Here is a 24,196-nt window from a genome sequence, read left to right on the forward strand (position 1 = left end):
TGATATGTGACTTCACCACATTTCTATAAAATATAGAAATGATTGCTATTATGACTGTAAAAATGGAGGCAAGTAAAGAGTTTAGAAATATACTTGTTTATAATCAATTAAATGATGAGCCATAATTTGAACCCTAATTATCACATTAAGTAGAAATCACAATTCAGGTATTGTGTCCTCAGTTATTAAGATATATGTTAAATAGTTCACATTATAAAAACATTTTGTCATTACATAATCAAATTTGATAAAGTTTTATCAAAACATCTATGTATTCAATATAAATCATATTGTTAAAAGTTTTATAAAGTAACATTTAAAGAAAACTGCTGAGGTGCCAAATGATTATTTTCTATTAAATATACAACTGAACATTTAGAACTACATAAATTAATTCTTGCTAAAAGTTGATTCAGGGTTACAAAGGCATACTTTGGGAACTATAATAAATTTCCCCAGCACCACTTTCCTTTTTCATTGCAAAATTCTTTCATTAGGTTTAATTTTCTTCTGTCATTCATATGTAAAAGTTACAGAAGGTTTACAATATGAAGTCTTAATAGTAACATGTTTTTAAAAAATCTAAGCAAAGTGCACATTAAACTAGCTACAACTACTCAAATTTCTTGATTATCATCAAATAGAAAATAGATGAACACTTCATCACTTAAATCTTTCTGAGGAAAAAAAAATAGTATAACCTTGCTTAAATAAGAATTCCCCAGCAGGATATTATATAAAAGATACCCCATGTTATTTTATTAAGTTCTTTCTCTCATTAAAACTTTTTAAAAGTCTAATGAACACACACTTATAATGCCATATTACACAACTACAGTACTGTTAAATAAAGCAGCCCAGTATAGTTGTAAACATTTTTAAAATGTAGCAAAAATGTAGTAAACAAGACTTGGCATGTCTTTTCTTCCCAAAACTTGACATTACAATGCTCTATGAATAATTATTCTTTCTGGAAAAATCTTAAGGTATATTTTAGTCTTTAAAAATATTACACTGAAATAATATGTGAAAAGATTTAGTCATGGCAATTTCACTGAAGCTTTTATTGCCTCTGTTGGTAATATGACAGGGATTGTAAGAAGCACAATTGAACTTACAGAGATATGCAGATGATAGTCACTAAATATAATCTTGATCTCAAGTATTTTTAGATGTGGGCACTTCTAATTTTATACACTTTACTATTTAAAAAGCATTACATTTTAAAATGTGTACCTGTTTTGACATTTGGCAAAAAGGAAACTGTACCTGTGGTTCAATTTAAAACAAAAGAATCCGCCTGGGGAGTTTACCAAAATGAAGACTGAAAACACTAATGAATTAAAGCATTTCAAGTTGTGTGTGTGTGTATGCATGTGTGTGTGAACATGTGTGTCTCTTTCAACCTGTCACTCCATCAATCTCTCTCACAAACTCACACACGCACACACATACATGGCCATATGTGTAAGCATTGTTTTAGTATAAAATATTCCCTGTAACCAGACATTTATCCTCAAAATAATCACACCACATTAAACCAGTCTTCTCTTTTCAGCCCTAGTAATAGTACTGTTTAATTCTAAGATGCCATCATAGAGTGAACAACCTTAACTTTTATGCTACATAATTATATTCAAAGCTTTATGTATTTTTTGTTTATAATTACACAGTAATTATAAATGTTTAGTACCAAAATGATGACAAACACTATTTTGTTGAAAAAGGTCTTGCATTTAAAAGGAAAAGTCTGTAAACCCAAGGCACTAAGCCATGAACCAATATCAGACTTTTAAGAAAACAATTTTCTATTGGGGGAAAAAAAAAGCTAACGGGATCTCATTTTAAAACACAGCATACTCGAATTAATTAGTCAATCAATCAATCTGAAAACAATACCATAACTCAAAATCTTCAAGACAAAAAACAAAATAGTACATATATATATCTTTTAAAATTTTTCATAATTGAAGTTCCTCTTTATATTTACAAATATGAAGACAGGAAATACTGAAAGCAGCAGGATTCTTCTTTTTTTCTTTTAAATAACCAATTCCAGTAAACTGAATAGAAATTTTCAAAATATTCTTTTGGTAGAATTATATTCTTGAGTTAAAGTTATGATTGGAATATTAATATAGTATCTATGGGGAAAGCTTTCTACTCAATTTCAGAACTGTGTAAATAAAAAGTAGTAGTAAGATACCATTGTTTCTTAAAATCATTTCCACATCTACATAAAACATACTGCTATTCTGCAGTACATTCCTTTGATAATTTCAACATTGGACCTTAGAGAGTTGCCTGGATATACCAAGCAGATTCTATTCCTGCTAGAGACCAAAGTCATCCAATACATGAAGTTTTCCATTTTGTTTTACTTGCCTTACAGAAACGTTTAAGAAAGCAATAAACCCTTCACATGTCAGGAAGTGAACAGAGACATGAGTATCTTCAGCATGAAAGCAGTTCATGGGTCTTGTAATGAAAAAAATACACACAAGAGAGAAGTCTGCTTTGACGTGAAAACTGAGCTTATTTGAATAAAACAAAAAAAGTGAAGAAACTAATTTATGAAAATAGAAGCCAGATTGATATTTGCATCAAGTACATGCTTGCTTGAAAATTTTTGCTCCTGAAGTATTTGGCAACCACAGTGATTAGCAGTGAAAGCAATTTCAACAAAATAAGAAGTCATCAAAAATGGACTATTTGTCTGAAAGCAGTACCTATAAGGATTGAACTTCATGGCTCATCACGACCATTTTCAAAATTTAATTCCTACTATCTTCTTATAAATTAAGAGAATTTCATTTGTGTTCCATAGTGCGCTGACAAAAAAACCAAAAACAAAAAAATAAAACCCTCATGCCTAAATTTAGAATATTGTATTGTGTAGCACTCTAAAACATTCAAAACAAATTAAATAGTTTAACTTATTCGACAGGCATATAAGCATTTCAAAATCATAATGAAATCCAATTATGTAGTGCATAATGTAGACAGGAGTAGAATCTAACATTATGCAGACATTTTCTAAATAAAAGCTCCCTGTTAAGACAACTATATATAAACATGGGTAAGGTAAGTGCAGACTAGTTCTGTGGAACCTTTTGAAATCGAGGGTCTGAAACACAGTAAATTTTTCAGGTAGGCACACCAAGTTATCCTAAAAATTTTTCACGTTGGTTATTTTGACATCAGTTACTCTACTCACATCAACAATACATGTGATTTGCCCGGGAAAAAAAAAATCCCCCCAAACCAAAACACCATTCCAGATCCGGTACACTTAAATATATCACTCTCATTGGAAGTGCTATCAGCATAGTCTTTGCAACTAGCCCAAAGCATATATTTAAGAAGTTTTTATAAATTGTTTGTGATGTTCATATGTTTAATTCTTATGCCAAACTGTTTTCTGATGAAGACAGCATTGTGCTTTATGCAAGAATGGAAACTTCAAAATAATCACCATAAAGCTCCTAAGACTTATGGGAGAATAAACTAGGATGGTCCACAGATATAAGATGAAATCCACAATGTTGGAATTATAAATGTTTAGAGCGGCCCAGACTAGAAGACAAGCCCAAACCACCATTAGAAGAATGAAATACGATATGGTCCAAGATGTATCCTTAAAGTTTTGACACAACCCTCAGTCTGAATTGTGAGGATTGATCTTCAGTTCAGTCCAGCCAGCAGAAATTGACTGTGCAATTTTCCGTTGTATTTATTGTACAGACTATGTACATTCTAGAAGGTTCCTTTAGTGCTACACTGTTGTACTTTTTGTCCCAGCAATTTGAGGGCGTGCAAATTCCACAAAGTCATCAATAAGAACAGGCCATGCTCCTGGAAAAAAGAAAAAAAGTATGGGAAAAGGGAAAGAAAGAAAAGCAGAAATAGGGCTAACATTTTAAGAGAATCCTTTACTTTTTAAAATACCTTCCCATAACAGTTAAAGTATATCATTACAAATATTCTCACTGAGAAGACTCCCAAAATTCTAGCTTTTTAGAGTTCCTACCTAAAATACTCCTTGTATTCTCTCTGTTCTATTATTCCAACACTTGATCAGTCCCTGAATGATAATAACTACCTCTTCTAGTAATCAATCAATAATATTATGTTTTCTGAAGGCCCCTAAACTGGCAGCCTAAGAAATGGCCATGCTATAATGGCATGTTGCCAGCACTGAGAGCATAGTTAGGTAGGAGGAAAAATGTTTCTAGGCATTTTGTGGCAAACTTAGAAGGGAAATTAACAGCAAATATCGAACTCTATCCTACTTCATGACAATAAATTGCTAAGAGATTTTAAACTGCAGATATGCATGCCTCTACACATCCACATGCCAACCTCCAAAATCAGGAAGGTCTCCTGTTTTGTGTAAGGCCTAATAGAAAGCACAATTATCACCGGATTAGACATTTCTCACTTATTAGTGAAGACTAGACATCATAATGAAAACAAAGAGGAAAAAATAACTATCTCTGGTTAGATTAAGTAGTTCCAGGACACTTTTAAGGAGGCCAAGGTCATTGGGGATTTCTCAAAGACTACCTCTATTCAACAATCTCAAAAACACATCCTGCTAATTCTCAAGGGAGGCTAGGTGAGTAAGTATGTGTGAAGAAAGCAATGTAAACCACTGCCACCTCTCAAATGACAAAAGCACATGTCCTAGTAGTAGATGGTAATACCATCTTTTTATGCACGTGACAAAATATAAGAGCAATCAATTGGTTATTATTTACTAAATGTCAATTGTGCAGCTGAAGTACATTTCAAAGGAGACAGTCACTAAACTTGAGTTTACAAATTCACAGACAAGACAGATAACAAAAACACAAAAATACAAAGTACAGTAAGAGGAGTAATGAGTAAACTGAAAATCTAAAACATGGATGAAAATTAGTGATGCCTTTCTGGAAGACAGGATTACTGAACTGGTATTTAAAGAAACAAAACAGAGTTTGGTAAAGAGGACAAAGGCATTTTATACATTAACAACACAAAAAGTGAGAAGACAGAAATCCCAATGACAAGAAAAACAGATGTAGACGCCAGTCAGAGTGGCTAAAATGAAGAAATCAGGAGACTATAGATGCTGGTGAGGATGTGGAGAAACGGGCACCCTCCTACACTGTTGGTGGGAATGTAAACTGGTGCAGCCCCTCTGGAAAACAGTGTGGAGGTTCCTCAAAAAATTAACAGTAGGACTCCCCTATGACCCAGCAATAGCACTGCTAGGAATTTACCCAAGGGACACAGGACTGCTGATGCATAGGGGCACATGTACCCCAATGTTCACAGCAGCACTCTCAACAATAGCCAAATCATGGAAAGGGCCTAAGTGTCCATCAACGGACGAATGGATCAAGAAGATGTGGTTTATCTATACCATGGAATACTACATGGCAATGAGAAAGAATGAAATCTGGCCATGTGTAGCAACATGGATGGAACTTGAGGGTGTTATGCTGAGCAAAATAAGTAAGGCAGAGGAGGACAGATACCGTATGTTTGCACGTACAGGTGGATTAGGAGGAACTTAACGGAGGACCATAGGGGAAGAGAAGGGGAAAAATAGCTGAGGAGAGGAAGGGAGGCAGACCATGAGAGACTCTTGAATGCTGAGAACAAACTGAGGGCTGATGGGGGGAGGGGGGAGGGGAAGGGTGGTGATGGGCATGGGGGAGGGCACCTGTTGGGATGAGCACTGGGTGCTATATGGAAACCAACTTTACAATAAAACATTTAAAAACGAAAAGAAAAAACAGATGTAGACAAGAAGTTCAAGAGTGTGTGATTAAAGAAAAAAAAAGGTAGGGCAAAAACTTTCATTACCTTCTTCATCATAATTAGACATGTCATCTGCAATCATTGTACTGAAGTCTAAAAGAAGATTCCAAGTATCTTTTGGTATTGATCGTTTATGATGTTCCTATTTTTTAAAAAATAAGCAAAAACATACAAATCAACAAAAAGTTTCAAAATACCAGTCCAAACAATGCTAATTCAAGAATGCAGAACAACAGGTATAATCAAATTGTGGTACTCAAACTTCTCATTCTATGTCCACTACACACTCTGAGTCATGCTTTTTAAAAATGTTAATTTAGGGGCGCCTAGGTGGCTCGGTCAGTTAAGCATCCAACTTTGGCCCAGGTCATGATCTCACGGTCTGGTCCATGAATTTGAGCCCCATGTCAGGCTCTGTGCTGACAGCTCAGAGCCTGGAATCTGCTTCAGATTCTGTGTCTCCTCTCTCTCTCTGCCCTGCCCCCGCTTACACTCTCTCTCTCTCTCAAAAATAAATATTATAAAGAAATAAATAATGTTAATCTATCTTCCAAGTAAAAATGTAGGGAAAAGATGGAGCTGCAGAAAACATGAACTTACCAACAAAAATTTATTCCATAAGTCTAAGAATTTAAATCTTCCATTAAGCACTAAATTCCAGTAGGCAATGGCCATTTCTAGATCTGTAATATTAAAAATAAATTATGTATTTCAAATTCCATGAATATTTATCCCTGCAAAAAAAAAACAGGTAAGACCATAGATAGCCCTTTAAATACATACATACATACATACATACACACACACACACATACATAGCTTTTTCCCTAAATACTTAGGTCTTCAAATTTTCATTCAGAGATAAGATTAAGGTTTGTATCCTGTCTCCCTCACCAATGAACAGTCCCTTCAGGGCAAAAAGAATACCACTTACCTCATAGGGCAGTTCTGCAGTTTAAATTAGATAATGGTAGAGAAGCATACTTGACTAGATTATAAGTATTAAAATGTTAACTTATATCAGTGTTCCTTGACTTCAGCACTTTTGACATTTGGCACCAAATGATTTTTTGTTCTGAGGGACTGTCCTATATATTATGACATTAGCAGCAGCCCTAGCCTCTACCCATAACTCCATCCTACCCCCATTGGTGACAACCAAAACTGTCTCCAGACACTGACTGCCAAAGCTACCCTGGGGGGCAAAACTGCTCCCCGTTAAGAGCCACCGATGTACACCTTCAGGCTGTAATGCAAAGGACTGCTATCTACAATGACTGATCCTTGACCTCAGAGTCCATGAAGAGTATTGATTTAAAAATTAATCATCTAAGATTTGCTCTTTTAAAAGTTTGATGAAGATGACATAAATGACCATTTAACCGCGTGTGGAGCACAGTGAGGCCATACTGCCACATGACAAAGGACAATACCTGTCATGACAGAGAGAAAGACCCATGATCACTTTCAAGGACTTACACCAGTTAAGAAAGTATCAAGCTTCTATGAGTAAATTTACATGTCTGGGTCAGAAAAAATGATCCCAAGTAACTTAAAAGTCCTTTTAGACAATGATTTCTAAACCACTACTGATAATCTGAAGAATCCTGAGACTAGGAAAGACTCCAAAGAGGTTCCCACCATACCTCAAAGGACAATATAAAGGCCATAAGGCAAAAAATCCCTTTCGCTGGACCTTCACCTCTTCAAGGATAGGGACAAAATATCCCCAAACTAGTAGAATGAAACACACAGTAGGCATTCAGAAACTGCTGAAAGAATAAACTTCCTACAGTTACATGTGCAAATGTACTACTTACCTTTGAATCCATCATTATGTCTTCCTTCAAACTCAGTGGAAAAGGTGCCACTTTTTTTCTCCTATCCAAGAATAAGACTCTAACACCACTGTTCTCAATACATCCTACCTCTTCAAGGAATCTTGTCTAATGATTAGTTTTCCTTTCTCCCTACTTCTTCAATTTTGCCTTGTCTTCTGCCTTTTCCTGCTTCACAAAGAAACATCTCAGGTTATAGCTCTTCCCTTTAAAAAAAACTTTCTTGGATCTCTTATCCCCTTAACTAGCTACCCTCTTTCTCCTTCCCTTCACAGAAAATCTTGGAACAGTACATGGGGGTCTTCTACTTTTATACCTAATGTGTTCCTGAATGCATGTTAGAAAGTCAAATTCAGATCCCCAGGTTTTAAGAAAACTAGAAACATGACATCAATTCCTAATCATAATACCTTTTTAATCTCTACAGTCTTTAAAGCTCTATAGACAATTTTCTTTCCAGGTTCTTTAATTTTATTCTTTTCCTTACCAACTAAACATGTAACTATTTGCTTCAAATACAGTAAAATGGCTATTAGCATGCTTAATGATTTCCTTCTTCACTTCAAATGCACTAAATTTATGAGAACTAAGCTTATTTCTAGTACTAACATTCCTTTTCAACGAATTTTCACAAAACAAGGATAAGAAACAACAGATAATCTATTCTATATTCATATATCTAATTGCCTAAGGTCAACTTCAGCTGGGTACCCAATAAAGAGCTCAAACTGAACTCATTATCTTCCTCTACAGATCTGCTTATTCCTTCTCTCAATGTCATCACCCTACAGTATTTCTCACCAAAACACAATTTTGCATTGGGAAGAACTGCCCTATCCACTGAAGAACATTTAGCACCCATTCAATGCCAGAAGAAACCCTCAGTCATTGTAACAACAAAAAAACACCCCCACACATTTCCAAATGTCCCCAAAGGTGTTTGGAACTGATAGAGAAACTCCTTTCTTCCTCATTAGACACTTCTAGTCACAGTTCTTTCATTCTGGCTTCTAAGTACCTTTTAAATCTCTCTCTCTCTTCACCATCCTTACTGACAGGGCCAACGCGAGGGTCCTCTTGACATGTCTAGCTAATAGCACTGCACAGCTTCATAACCAATTACTCTTCCTCTAGTTCTGCCTCCACTCCTTTTAAAGAACCACAATGGGGATGCCTGGGTGGCTCAGTCGGTTAAGCGTCCGACTTCAGCTCAGGTCACGATCTCACAGTTCGTGGGTTCGAGCCCCATGTGAAGCTCTGTGCTGACAGCTAGCTCAGAGCCTGGAGCCTGTTTCAGATTCTGTGTCTCCCTCTCTCTCTGACCCTCCCCTGCTCATGTTGTCTCTCTCTCTCTCAGAAATAAATTAAAACATTTAAAAAAACTTTTTAAAATAAAATGAAGAATCACAATGCTTTCATATGGACCTTTCAGGCATATAAATTTGTGGTGTCACTTCCATGTTAAAATTCTTCAATGTTTAAAACATCAAGATACCACTACACACCTTTTGACATGGCCAAAATACAAAACATTGACACCACCAAATGCTCATGAGGACATGAAGCAACAGGAACTCTCATTCCTTGCTGGTGGGAATGCAAAATAGTACAGCAACTTTGGAAGACAGTTTGGCAGTTTCTTACACAACTGAACATACTCTTACCATATGATTCAGCAACAGCCACTCCTTGGTGTTTACCCAAATGAACTCAAAACACGTCCACACAAAAACCTGCACATGGACGCTTACAGCAGCTTTATTCATAACTGCCAAAACTTGGAAGCAACCAAGATGTCCTTTAGTAGACAGATGATATAAACTGTGGTACACGCAGGCAAAGGAATATTATTCAATGCTAAAACAAAATAAGCTATGAAGCCATGAAAAGACATGGGGGAAACCAAATGCATATTATCATCACTAAGTAGAAAGCTAGTCTGAAAAGGTTCTCTACTGCATGATTCCAACGGTAGGACATCCTGAAAAAGGAAAACTATGGAGACAGTAAAAAGATCAGTGGTTGGCAGGGGTTAGGAGGAAGGGAAGGATGAAAAGGCAAAGCACAGGTCTTTCAGGGCAGTGAAACATCTCTGTATGATGCTATAATCATGCATACGTGTCATCGTAAGTTTGGCCAAACCCACAGACTGTACATCAAGAATGAACCCTGATGTAAACTTGAACTTTGGGTGATAATGGTGTGTCAAAATAGGTACAACTGTAACAAATGTGCCACTCTGGTGAGGGATATTGATAATGGGAGAAGTTTTGTATGTGAGGGAGCAGAGGGTGTATGGAAAATCTCTATCTTCTACTCAATTTTGCTATAAACCTAATAAAATAACTCAAAAAATAGTCTATTAAATTTTTTTTAAAACTCTGCAATGATTTTTCTATTTCCTTCAGATAAAATCTCTAACTTCTAGTTAAATGAACTGACTTGCAAGTCATCAAAAGTGCTATGTCTCTCACCTCTGAACAAATGAACTTGCTCATCTCTCCACATCAGAGGTAGCTTCTTTTTCTTTTGGCCTTGAAAACATACTCATTCTTCAAGGCTCAAATATTAATCATCTTTGTGAAGACTTTTTGAAAACTCACCCAGACAGACTTAAGATGCTCCAGACTCTATGCTCACAGATTAAGTAGCCAGTAAAAATATTTTCAAATGAAAAGGGAATATCCAAAAAGACTGTAAGTCTGGGGTGCCTGGGTGGCTCGGTCAGTTATGCATTTGACTCTTGATTTCAGCTCAAGTGGTGATCTCACGGTTCGTGAGTTCAAGCCCCCCCATCAGGCTCTGCATTGTCAGTGTGGAGCCTGCATGGGATTCTCTGTCTGCTCCTACCCCACTTACTCTCTATCTCTTAAAAAAAAAAAAAAAAAAAAGATTGTACAGGGATAAAATGTCAGTTGTCACAAGTATAGGAAAAACTGCCCTTTAGACAGAACTGCCTGAATGACAGAGAGAACAGCCTAGCTAGAGAGAAGTGGTTTAAAACAGTAATTTATAGTTTAGCCTCTTAAATCCCAACTCCATCACTAGCTAAGGCAACTTGGGTAACTGAGTTCACCTCTCTATAATTCAGTTTAAAATAAAGGAAACAGAACCTACTCTCACAGGATTGCTGTAAGGATTAAACAAGTTAATACACATAAAACACTTAAAACAGTGCCTGGGAAATAATATAGGAGTTCTTGCTATCACTATTATTTATTTTTAGTAATTTTTAAAAGGAAAAGAGAGCAAAGTGAATAATTAGGTAATAAGCAGCAACAATAGTTAGAATAAAAGGCAAAGACAGAGAAAAAGAGACAAGCAAATAACAGCATTGCCTAAAATTGAGATACTTGCAGAATGAACTGTTAAGCCCTTATAAAGTAAAAATGCAAACAGAGGCAATCCCACTGTCAAGCAAAATCAACAAGGGCAATGTGACATTTCATAAAAGGTGATGAACTGAGTCTGAATGAACATGGAAATGAACTGAGACTAGATCCAAACACTACTCATAAAGGAAACAAAATGTTGTCAACTCATAAGAGGATGGAATGGTGATTAACAATCCTATTCACAATGTCTTCATTTATTTAGAAATATTCCTGTTACCACAACATAATATGAAAGAATATAGAATGTGGAGTCAGATGATCAGAGACTGAGTTCCACTCTAAAGTTAAGTGACCTTAATAAGTCAGCCTCTCTGACCATGAATTTCTCCATCTTTACAATGAAGAGAGTAAGTTTTTTAGTTAGCTCAAAGGGCTGTTACAAGAACTAAATGGGATTATATAGATGAAAATACACTTTAAAACCACTCTATAAAATTATTTGTAAATAATAAAAGTCTAACAATCTTAAAATGTTTTAAATCAATTATACAGGCATAATATTCTAGCTGTACAAAAGAAAATAACCTGTAAACTTTAGTCTAATAAAAGTTCAGGATGGTCCTAAACATGACATGGTTGCTAAAGAACAAATGTGCAATTTCTGACTAAACAGAATGGACAGTCTCACAAAAAAGAACAGACTCCTAGTGTTCTCCATTACAAACAATCTCCTTATGGAGTATTCTGTTCAGCTTTAAGAGTCTATTTTGAGAGAAGCTGAGAAACTAGAAATACACCTGAAAGGGGACAGTAACAGGAATAACAAAGGTCTTCTCAAATGAAGAATAGTTAAAATAATTGGAATGCTGACCCAGAAGAAAAAGGAGAAAGTGTTAAGTGACACCAATCTTTAAATGATTAGATTTCCTCGTGCTGCGGGGGAGGACAAATTGACGCAGTGGTAAAGATGTTCACTTCTAAGGAGGAACTGTGTGATAAGTAGTAGGAGTATTCTAGGACAAGAAAGGACTACTTCCTAAAACAATGTGTGTCCTATCCCTGTGTGTTCAAAAGTAGAAACTAAATGAGCATGAGCTATGGATGCTACTTTGGATAGGGTAGAAAATTTATGAAATCCCTTTCAAATCTAAGATTCAGAAGACTAAAAGAAATGGCAGGTGATGGTGACAGAGGAAGCACCCTATCCTGGCGTCAAAGGAAATCAGGTGTCAAGGAAAATGAGAAAATATGGAAAACACCAGCTCTCATTATAACTAGCACAGCTATTTATAAATAAACCACAGTGCTGTCACTGTCACTCTGCCAATTTGTTTTGGGCCGCACCTCCTCTCCTATGATCCTCTAATTCTTCTCTGCCAAATACTGTAATTTAAGAGCCCTGTGAGCCCTTAGAAAGGCTGTCAAGAAAACTGTCTTCTTTTTAATTAAGTTCTTCAACTAAGTAAGTCATTACATTTCCTGACACCCAACACCAATGCAAAACAAAAAGAGAAATTAGGATTTGTCTTCCTATTACATTTTTTTTCTTTCACATTAAGAATTTTTTAGTTTTAGGCTTACAGAAAAATTGAGCAGAAAGTACAGACAGTTCCCATATACCTCCACAAACACATCCCCCCGCCCCCCCGCCATTTCCACTATTTTTAACATCTTGCTTTAGTGTGGTATATTTCTTACAACTGATGAGCCAATGTGGATATACAAGTATTATCCAAAGTCTACATTTTACATGGACTCACTCTGTGTTTTATATATATATATATATATATATATATATTTTTTTTTTTTTTTCTAATTCTGTGTGGTTAAATACACATAAAATTTGCCATCTCAACCATTTCTAAGTATATGTTTCAGGAGTGCATTCACACTGTTGTGCAACCAATTTCTGGGACTCTTTTCTGCAGAATGGAAACTCCATATCCATTAAACAATATTATAATTTTCTTAAGCTCAATACTTATTGGATAATAAAATAAATTTTTAAATCTAATTCTGTATAGTCTTTTTTGCAATTTTCCCTATAATCCAAAATTCCAATTTACCATATTAATATATCCAATATCAAATAAAAATTGTTTGCTTTTTACCACATATAATGAAACCTAAGATTCAATACCAAAACCACAGTCACTCCAAAATCTCGTTAATTTTGTGCTCCAATAAGGGACAGGGGATATAACTAAAGAAACAGATTCAGCCCATTTAAATCAACATTTTATATTTGTAACATTTTGTTTAAACTTAAAAAAATACTATGCTACCTTTCTAAACACAAAAATAATATTTTAGTGCATACATGTAAATTCAAAAACTTTAATCAGTTTTTATTTGTGGGAAAGAAGGAGGAAACTGGGAAAAAATAGCCCAGTTAATTAACAGTCACCGATAGTAAAGAAACTAACCCTACGGATCATCCATCCCAGCTTATTTTGCCTCTAAAATGAGGGATTTTCCTCCAAGAAGAAAATCCAACCTTAATTGATCAATCAGTTGGAAAGGAGGCTTCATTATTTGTAATTTTGCTTTACAGATATTTTGTAAATTTTCAATCAATTTAATCATGTTCAGTCACTCTTGAGGCTAATTCTCCAATACTAATGTTGCACATTTATCCTTTCTTTGCTACCTTTCAACCACTTCCTCAGTATAATCCCTTTTCTCAATGCTTTTTCCCCTCTAATTTAAAATATAAAAATGAATTAGTACAAGAGGCCCCTATTAGCCTAACTACTGTATCTTCAAAATCAAAACCAAACTCACTTCCATCACTGGTTAAGTTGTTTAACCTTCCTGTGCCTGTTTCCTCATCTGTAAAATAAGGATAAAAAAGGCTCACACTCTATTAGTATGTATCTGGCAGGCACATGGCAGGTGATGAATTACTGAATGAAAGAACAAATAACTCATAAAACCATTAAACATGAAATGAAGCAGCCTGTGTACGTAGCACACTGCCAGGCACACTGCAACTACACATTAAATAGAAGATACTGTCATCATCATCAAAATCTTCAGTGCATTCTCATTGCCCACAAATTCCAATTTAAACATTTCTGTCCTCTTTATAAAAGAAGCCTGTGGTTATCGAACCTTACTACATCTCACCAACTTAATCTCCAAATGAGCATTCCCACTAACATCACATCAGTATTTCTTCTACAAAGAAGCCAAGCTTATTTCTCAAGTTTGAGACATTCATTCTTAACTGTCCCTCTTTATCTTCCCTTGCCTAGCCAAATACCATATCCTTTAGTTTACATCCCATCTTGCCCAGGAAGCACTTCCCAACCATTCTTCCTTTTACTCATTTCTCCTTTTATCTAAAATGCTCTCACACACATTTATTATTGTGTATTACTTGCTATCATCAAATCTTTCTAGGTAAACTGCAAATTACACCGTAGCTTTTACTTCCATACCCCCTAGCCATCCCCAAAGCAAGTGTATGGATATTACATACAGCATAAATTGATTGACCTAAACTGTTAATAGTGGAAGATTACAGATAAGATTTCTGGATAAGTTTATAAATGATAATCATCACTTTTATTCTTTCTTATAGCTTCTAAATAAATCATAACCAAAAAGAATAGATTTCTCTGGCATTCTATGACTCAGAAATCTTACAGTGCTATTTCTACAGATCAACAGTGAAATAACTTATGATCCTATAAGATCTTCTAGATAATACATTATATAAATAAATGTATACACGTATGTCAGAATTTTAACAACTGTTTTCTATATTGTATTTCTTAAAAAAACAAAATCAGTAGTTCAGATATAGTATCCAGGGTAACCTTATTATTGAATGTGCATGGTATTTTCTCATTAACTAGAAGTTCATTATTTCTCACTGTTTTCCAATAATTGGTATTTTCATGATGACTTTGTGCTCAAAACACAAAACTTTCTATCACAAAACAAAAGTGACACCAACAACATATTTGAGGTACCAAATATAATTTAAAAAAATTCTTACCTAATCCTTTTTGTCCTGGATTCTTTGCAAAATTGAAGGTAAACTGGTAAAAATCCTTAAATCGTCCTGGTTCTTTCAATTCTTGTTCCATCTTGGGTATCTGGGCCTTTAGTTTTTCTATGCTGTCACACCTATGTTGTAAAATCAAGTGTATAAAAGATAAGCTTTTTCACTATAAATTAAGGATTAAATTTATTCCTATGACAGCTTATATTTCGTAGAACTTTTAAAAATATCAGTTAGTTGAAATTTCATCCTTTTACATTACATAAACAAGAATGGGGTTATTAGCTAGAGGAAAAATAGGTCTGGAGTGATTAAATGTCAGAATTACTATTTTTAAAAGAAATTGATTATGTAATTCACTGGACTATCCAAACTACAGAAGTCAGCTGCATTGAACAAATGAGAATGTATGGTAATCGCCGTAACAATCACTAGATTAAACTGCAGTGGATATTCCTTACATGGTAACAAGAGTCTAGCTCTAGAACTAACTGAAAGCACTGTCTCTTGCTTAGGTGAGGAAGCACTTCCCTTTGGAAATGTGTTGTTATACAAAGTATAACAGTAAATATCAGCTGAGCCCCCACCATTTCCAATTGGTTATCTCAAATCAGTATTAAGCTTTCTCTACACTTGCAGTCAACTTCCAAGGAATTGAAAGGGTCTATGTACCCGTCTTATTTTCCACAAAATCGCTTGAAAGCAAAATTCAATTTGTATAGATTCCACCAACCCATCATTCCATCCCTCTTCTAATCATTTCTTCTTGTATTTCCCTTCTATGTTTTTCAGAACACCTTCCAGCTCATTAGATTGTAGATGACAATTCCGATTGCAAGTTCGTTACATTTTATATGAATTCAGTTTCAAATGGAAAAGAAGTGAGTTCTAATGAAACCTATCTTAGCAGAGAAAATTCCAGCAAGTTCAGGGTAGTACTGGCTTGGGATGTAGAACACATTCTAGACCAGTTATTAATTTATTGCTCCTCAGCCTTAAGCCTACCCTTCTTTGCCCTATTTCATGATGCAGATAGTCTAATGTACTAATCATGAGACAGTTTCTCTTGAAGCTGGCTCACTGTTAGGTTCTACCGATAGAGGGCGATGAAAGGATGGAAGAAGAAGAAGAAGAAGGAAGTTTTCCTATCCTAGTTTGTTTTCTGAAGAGCAAGGGTTTGAGTGTGCTAGGAGCTCCCAGCAGTGTTCACCAATGGTGGCGACTCACAAGGCTCTGAAGTGGCCTCTAGCCAGTTTCTTCTCTACCACGGTGGCAGGCCAAGCAAGCATCACAGGCACCATGTTCCTGCAGCAGCCACACCCTCTCCTCTTGAAGTCTGAATCTCAGCTGTGCAGGGATTTCTAGGTTCCTTCCTTGTTCACTTCCCTCAGCCACAAGGATGATGGCAGCTTCCTCAACTGCCACCGCTGTTACACCTTTGAATTTGTTTTTTACCCCTTTTACAAAATGCAGTGATTTAAAAAATTGTCTCCTGTTCAAATTACTGGCATGGTTTTTGTGCTGTCCGGACCCTGACTGATTACAATGTCCTTCAGGCTCATGAATCAGAATGCCTGGGTTCAAATCCTGACTCTAATCCTACCTAATTCTATAATTTCTCTGTACCTCACTTTCCTCATCTCTAAAATAGGTATGTAAATACTTATCTCACAAAGTTGTTGTGAAGAGGTTAAGTGAAATACTTAGCACAGTTCCTAAAATAAAAATGAATGTCCAACAAATGTTAGCCATTATTACTCATCATCCACTAAAAACAGAAAAGGCAGCCTGTTATTTATCCATAGACTGAATACTTTTTCATATTCTCATTAAATATAGACAACTAGATGCCATAAGTAAGATCTCTACCCACGACTTTTTAATTTATTTATCCCAACACTTAGCTAATCAGCTGTCAAGGTATAAGTAAAACAAAAAATGATTAGTAACTTCCAAGATTCTAGGAGTTTGTTTATAAATTCAGAGTTCACAGAACCTCACATTAAGAAATAAATTATAGCTTGCTCATTTCACTTATCCATGTTAAATATTAAAGCATAGCAATTTAATACTAATGAAACTCCCCCTCAGAAACAAATGATAAAAGTATAATGCAAATGGAACAGGCTGAACTACACAGATAACTTGACAAACCCAGAAAACTGTAAAACATCGGAAGGAACTAGCATATTTATGCCAATGTTTGTAGGCTGGCAAATTTTAAAACTGACCTTTAAAATTCATAACACAATTCAGTTCTACATAGTAATTCTCACAGTAATATACCTAATTTCCTGTGGTAATTATATACTCACCCTAACTCTGTCATGCCATCCATGAACTCCTGTTTGGAAAACTCACACTGTGTTGCTGCCCTGAACTTCCACGCAATGATCAACACACTAATGCTGGCTGGATCGAGTGCCAGGTCATCACAGAACTGCTGTATACCATCTATTCCAATTTTATTTTCATCTTGAGGATCTTTAAAAATAGCAGTGCAATAGTAAATTAGTGTTATACCTAAAACTAGAAAAAAATAATGCTTTTTACTCCATTAAAAAAATGATCACCATAGATCAGCAATATGAAATGGTAATATTCTAACAGATATTCCCCCCTATAATATTTAAAGCCAGTTTGTTCCTTAAATAGCAGTCCTAAGATGAACAGAAGGACACACACACACACACACACACACACACACACACAGAGATGAGCACTTGATATTTAAAAGTTCCATTTAAGGCAAACCATGAGAGACTCTTGAATGCTGACAAAAACTGAGGACTGATGGATGTGGGGGGGGNCCATGTGTAGCAACATGGATGGACCTTGAGGGTGTTATGTTGAGTGAAATAAGTCAGGCAGAGAAGGACAAATATCATATGTGTGCACGTATAGGAGGACTAGGAGGAACTTAACATAGGACCAACTGGGAGAAGAAGGGGGGAAATGGTGGGGGAAAGGGAGAGAGGCAAACCATGAGAGACTCTTGAATGCTGACAAAAACTGAGGACTGATGGATGTAGGGGGGAGGAGGGATGGGCATGGAGGAGGGCACTTGTGGGGATGAGCACTGGGTGTTATGTGGAAACTAATTTGACAATAAACTATTTGAAAAAAAATAATAAATAAATAAAAGTTCCATTTATTCATGTGAAAAAATGTCCCATACTCACACACATTCAGAAAATCAGATGCTCCAATACAGGAAAAAAGGATTTTTTTTTTCTGAATTTATCTATATTTTGTTTAAGTAGGCATTCTAAATTAATACTGTTATGGGGGTGCCTGGGTGGCTCAGTCAGTTAAGCATCTGACTCTTGGTCTCAGCTCAAGTCATAATTTCATGGTTCATGGGTTCGAGCCCTGCATCAGGCTCTGTGCTGACAGAACGGGGCCTGCTTCGGATTCTGTGTCTCCCTCTCCCACTGCCCCTCTCCTGCTCACTTGGTATCTCTCTCTCTCAAAAATACATAAACATTAAAAAAAAAAACCAGTTACGTACAGAATTTTGTTTTCTTAAAGCAAAGTTCATTTTACTATGACAATCATTTAAGAGAAAATCAGAAAAACTATGAATTCTGCAATTCACTTCCAATCTCAACAATATAAACATCTGTTGTTCAAACTGAAGAAAAAACCCAATTATCAGTATTTACTCATCAGACAGCAAAACTTTTAAATGTAATAAAAGAAGAAAGAGGCACTCATACAGTGCGTGGTTGTATGTGATTTGCTAACATCTCTAGGAATAAAAACACATAGCTTTTGACATTTGGGGATGAGTTAAGGATAAAACGTAATCTCACTTTTGGAAAATGTTTGAAATAAACTGTACATATATTTCTGCATAAAGATAAAAGATAAAGAAGGACCTATACCAGGCTATTAAATATTGGTTCCCTGAGGAAAATAAAGAGGGAGAAACTATTAACTTTTTCTTTATTCATCTATTATTATATGTTGTTTAATTTTTTAAAAGTGAATATAATTCTTCAAAGGATGTTAAAATTATTATGCGTGTTTTCTTAAAATCGGTTCAGCTGAGTTTTATGAAAATGTGGGGAAAAATCCAGGCCCCCAGTCACTATTTTCAAAACGAATCATGGGGGTGAAAAAAAGGGAGGATGAGGGAAGATGAAATAAAGAGGCTAAAAAGAAATTTTAGTGAAAAGAAAATAATTTCTCTCAGATCTCTTGAAGTAATTCCAGATCTACAGAGCTCTGTAGGACACATCCACCCAATTTATGTTCTACGTATGTCTGATTTCTCGCCAGAAGCACTCAACTGTGGAAAACCTGGTTCAAAATGTTTAGTCATAACCACTCACCTTTGTATCTATTGTATAGTTGTTCTAACTTCTTCCTGTCCAATGATCCTTTTACACTCTCTCGTATATAAAGTTCAGGATTTTGGAAAAAATTGTCTGTTGCAACATCTAACTTCCAGTCATTTTGAGACAGACAACTTACTGCTGTTTTTTCACTAGATTGTGTGAAGATCATAAACTGACGAACTTTATCCTTCTGCGATGATTTCAACTTGTTCTATCAAAACCAGAAAATAAATTGAAACTACATAAAATCATGGATGACTAAATATTTCTATATGGCTGACCAATCATTCTTGGCAATACATTCCCTCATAAAATATTAAAATATTTTGAGACTTATTTTTGATCAAAAATACAATTTTTTAATGTGAAACACAAAATTTGGAATTATTTTACAGAAAAAAATTAAAAGGTAAAGGAAATTCAATCACCTTGCATTTCTCCTAAAGGTATATATATATATATAAAGGTTCTAGAAGGAAGTACAACTACTCTCACAACCTTGACCAAGCACAAAGCTCTAAAGGGATACATAAGGAGGGTTGAGGAAGAAAGTGACATTATCTAGCCAGCCAGAACAGTCAATGACCCTGGGGAACAACGAGATTAACAGGTGTTAGCTGCAGTCCTAAAACCCATTATAAAGGATAGAGGGTACAATTCTCCCAACCCCACCCCCCTGTTTTCTTGCTATTTTTACCAAATGTGAAAAAGCAATGAAATATGAGTACCCTACATTTCTCCCAGTGGTGTTCAGGAACCAAGATAATTATCAAGAGAATTTCCTCATATTTGCATTGAAACAGGAAGCAGTGAAATATGAACAAGTACCCTGGATCCTTCCAAAGTAATTTTTAATAGAATTCTTCCTTTTCTCCCCTGAAAGAATCACCACTTTCCTTCCGCCTGAGCCTAGCAGAGGCACTCTCCAAATAGCCTCTCTGCTGTAATAGCCTCTTCTCACTTGCCTTATGGTGACACAGATTCATTTCTCATCTGACCTGAACCCTAAGCAAAATAAAACAGGGCGATTAGACCCTCTACTCTCCCAGTATCAAGAACCATGTTCGCCCTCCCTTCCCACCCAATTTAGTCTACTGTGCAATTTTAGCCTCCCCACTATAAAATTCTCCCCCCACCGACTCCTTAACACCATCTCTCAGCAAAATACTTGGGTTCCTGCCAAGGTACTACTGTAAGGGGAAAAAAAGCACATGAGTAGGACACACATTAATAGACAGAAACTGTTTTGTGGATGAAGCATCACATCTGAGAACCCCAGCATCTTTGATCTAGCCAAAACTGATAGATCACAAACCTCAATCCCCTGATTGTACAGATGAGAGAAAAAAACCCAGAAAGTTAAGGAATTTGTTCAAAAATCACCCAGGTTCTTATTAGTAGAAATGGGGCATGAAAAGAAAGATCTCATGAATTGGAGCCTTGGTAATCTTTCCATAAACCACACTGCATGCTTTGAGATTTTCAAGAAAAAGACTACCAAAAAAAATAAATATTTCCACCTATTAGAGTAAAAATAAGAATATGTAAAAATCAAATATGAAAAACAACCCTATGTCGTACAGTATTAAAACTGTTTATGCCCTGGAGTCTAATTTGTCAGCCACACTCTTCTCTCTCTGTAACTACATTATTGTTTAGGATAAAATTTCAACCTTTGTTCTCCATTAAAGTTGAGAAACTACAAATTCACTAACTTCCTGTTACTTTACTAATAATTCTGCCGCCTTTGGAGACCAGATAATTCGTACCACATTACACAACACATTTCTCAGGTGTCTAGGGTTCTTCACTTTTGAAAAATATCTCTTCGTGATTTATTATTCAATTGCAACAAACCCACAATGAAATCAAATGTCAAGATACTAGTCTTATAGGAAACCATTTTGATTTCAACCTTTGTTATTAAAAACTGTTTTTTAAATTATTATACCTTTTTTCCTTGAGAGATATAGTAAACTGACATATGTTTTAATCCTCCTTTGAAGAAAAGGGAAGCATCTGACAGTCACTATGATTGCCCATCAGTGACCACTGTTTAATGTTGTACAAAGTGTTGGGAAATTAACCTTGAAGTACACAAGCCACATCCGGGAAATTACTTTTTAATTAAGCCTGAATTAACTTCTCTGTATTAACTTTTTCCCATTCTCCTAAAAACTGGAGGCAGAAAAATAATCAGGATTACTTGGGTTTCATCATACAGTATTAAATCCAGTGTTCTGCTCTCTGAAACTTGAATCATTTTTGTTGAAGAGAGCAAGGAGAACTATAGCTTAAGTCACTTCTGCAAGCCAAAAAAAACTGTTCAGCCTATAATGACCTCCTGCCACAGTGCCAGATATTAGAAAACTGGAAGAACAAAGATAAAAAATCATCTTACCCACACAAACTAGTAACAATATTATACAAATGAATTCTTTAACTCCATATCTTATTTGAAAAAGGTATATGTAATAAATTATGCCTATATATGTAAATTAAACTACTTTAACTGGCTTAAAATTTCTAGTACATGTGGCAATATCAATACATTTTAAGAAAAAGGGCTGCAGCTACTTCCAACACCATAAAGGCTAATGAATGATACCTGGTGCAGAACCAAAAGGATGGGTTCGTGATAGGCCAAGAAGTACTAAGCAATTCCATCGCTGCAAAGTCTTGTACTTATAACGCACTCTTAGCATTTTTCTCTCAGTTCTCTGTGCCCAGAATCAAACTTAACCATGTGTTTCCCTACTAGGGAAGATCCACTCAACTCTGTAGTCTCAAAGGCTGTCCTAGAATAAAGCTGGGGTGTACTACATAGAGACACTCCTTCCCCAAGTCTCTAGGAGACCTTTAACACTCCTACTTCTTTTCCCAGGCTACATGGGGGTACCAGGCGAAGTCTTCTGAATGACAAGAGTATGGCATCAAAGGTTTAAATTTCTATCAACTTAAGGAAGAGAAAATGGGTATTTAGCCAACAAAAAAAATTATTTTATAGGGGATAAGAGGGTGGACAGAAAACTGAAGTAGAAGAAAAAGACAGATGGGATTTTCTCTATTTCTACTACAAATACAGTGAGGATCTTCCTAAGAGCAAAAACATGTGACAACTACAATGATTCAGCACTCAAATAAGTATATGTCATTCACTTTAAGATTTATTTAAAAGGAACATACTAGATAATTAAATAAGATTAGACAATACAACACTTCAGTAACTGTGAAAACTATCTAAATATTGTCAGATTTTCAAGGAAATTCAGGATTGAAATTTGTAAAATGAAATATAGGATATAGTCTGATTATTTTTATTTCTAGCCAAGGGGGGGGGAGAAAGGGGAAGGGAAAAAAAAAGAAGTGTTGTCTTTTGTTAACAGAAAGCTAATTACAATTGCATATGGTTACCAAAGTTAGAAATGCTACTATAATCTGGACAGTAAAAAGCACTTATTTCCTCATCTTTCCAAAATTAAAAAATCTGGTAATGAACACATATTGTTTATACTTAAATCTAGCACATGTCTGCAATTTTTTTCAATTTATGAAAAAATGTTTTAAGGAACTTATGAATCACATTTAAAATAAGTTTATCTGGAAAAAAATAAATCCAAATACTATGAATGTGGCCAAGTATTATGTAGTCAAGTACATTTTGCCACTGATTCTATAAAGTCTATTGCGATAGAAGGAGACTTAAAAAGGCTCTACAATAGGGGCGCCTGGGTGCCTCAGTCAATTAATTGAGCTCCAACTTCAGCTCAGGTCATGATCTTGTGGTTTTGAGTTGGAGCCCCATGTCAGGCTCTGTGCTGACAGCTCAGAGCCTGGGGCCTGCTTCAGATTCTGTATCTCCCTCTCTCTCTGCTCCTCTCCCACTCATGCTCTGTCTCTCTCTCTCAAAAATAAATATTTAAAAAATGCTCTACAATAAAAATAACAATGATCATAATGTTAAGAAATTCCTCTTAAGTATTTCCATGAATAAAAATAATGAATATGTAAAAGTATTTTCCAATCAATTAAGTCCTAACAATTCCAAGATGGAAATACTTTTATTTATTTATTTTTATATATTTTTTAATGGTTTATTTATTTCTGAGAGAGAGAGACAGCGTGAGCAGGGGAGGGTCAGCGAGAGGGAGATACAGAATCCGAAACAGGCTCCAGACTCTGAGCTGGCTGTCAGCACAGAGCCCGACGCGGGGCTCGAACCCACAACCATGAGATCATGACCTGAGCTGAAGTCGGACGCTTAACCTACTGAGCCACCCAGGCACCCCAAAATGAAAATAACTTTTAATAAGCAATATTTTTAAGCAAAAAAATTAAGATATACTTACTTCTACTATTCTGAACTTTCATCTTCTCACCCTCAAGTTTCAAATTCAGTCTGAACTCCGAAAAGAAAGATACCAAGAGGTCTTTATATTTTAAAGGAATTAATTTTCTAACTCAATTCTAGTTCTCTCAGGATTTGATGAATCCAGTTCACAAAAGGCCATATTTTAAAAATCAAAACACTGGGTCGCCTGGGTGGCTCCATCGGTTAAGCGTACGATTTCAGCACAGGTCATGATCTCACGATTTGTGGGTTCGAGCCCCGCATCGGGCTCTGTGCTGACAGCTAGCTCAGAGCCTGGAGGCTGCTTCGGATTCTGTGTCACCCTCTCTCTCTGACCCTCCCCTGCTCACGCTCTCTCTCTCTCTCTCTGAAATAAAACATTAAAAAATTTTTTAATAAAAAAATCAAAATCAAAACACTGTAATGATCACCCATAGTTCTCACTAACAGCTCTGTATAGATTCTCATGGCTTTACCATGTGATTAACAGTTTAACTTCACCTGAAACT

General features: G+C 35.6%; 1 protein-coding gene across 4 annotated transcripts in view; it reads right to left on the reverse strand.

The window, feature by feature from the left end:
• Nucleotides 1-1,045: 1,045 nt before the first annotated feature.
• The window catches only part of DCUN1D1 (defective in cullin neddylation 1 domain containing 1), a 34,661-nt gene continuing 11,510 nt past the window's right edge, over nt 1,046-24,196 (reverse strand). For all 4 annotated transcript variants that reach the window (XM_039242321.1, XM_039242324.1, XM_039242325.1 and 1 more), the window contains exons 2-7: nt 19,331-19,547; nt 17,309-17,477; nt 14,988-15,118; nt 6,409-6,491; nt 5,854-5,950; nt 1,046-3,855 (exon numbers count right to left, since the gene is read on the reverse strand). In XM_039242321.1, coding sequence (XP_039098252.1) covers nt 3,776-3,855; nt 5,854-5,950; nt 6,409-6,491; nt 14,988-15,118; nt 17,309-17,477; nt 19,331-19,547 — 777 coding nt within the window. In that variant the 3' untranslated portion in view covers nt 1,046-3,775. The remainder of the gene's footprint in view (nt 3,856-5,853; nt 5,951-6,408; nt 6,492-14,987; nt 15,119-17,308; nt 17,478-19,330; nt 19,548-24,196) is intronic.

Source organism: Hyaena hyaena, unplaced genomic scaffold (genome assembly GCF_003009895.1).
Source record: "Hyaena hyaena isolate Hyena2069 unplaced genomic scaffold, ASM300989v1 scaffold_213, whole genome shotgun sequence".
NCBI lineage: Eukaryota > Metazoa > Chordata > Mammalia > Carnivora > Hyaenidae > Hyaena > Hyaena hyaena.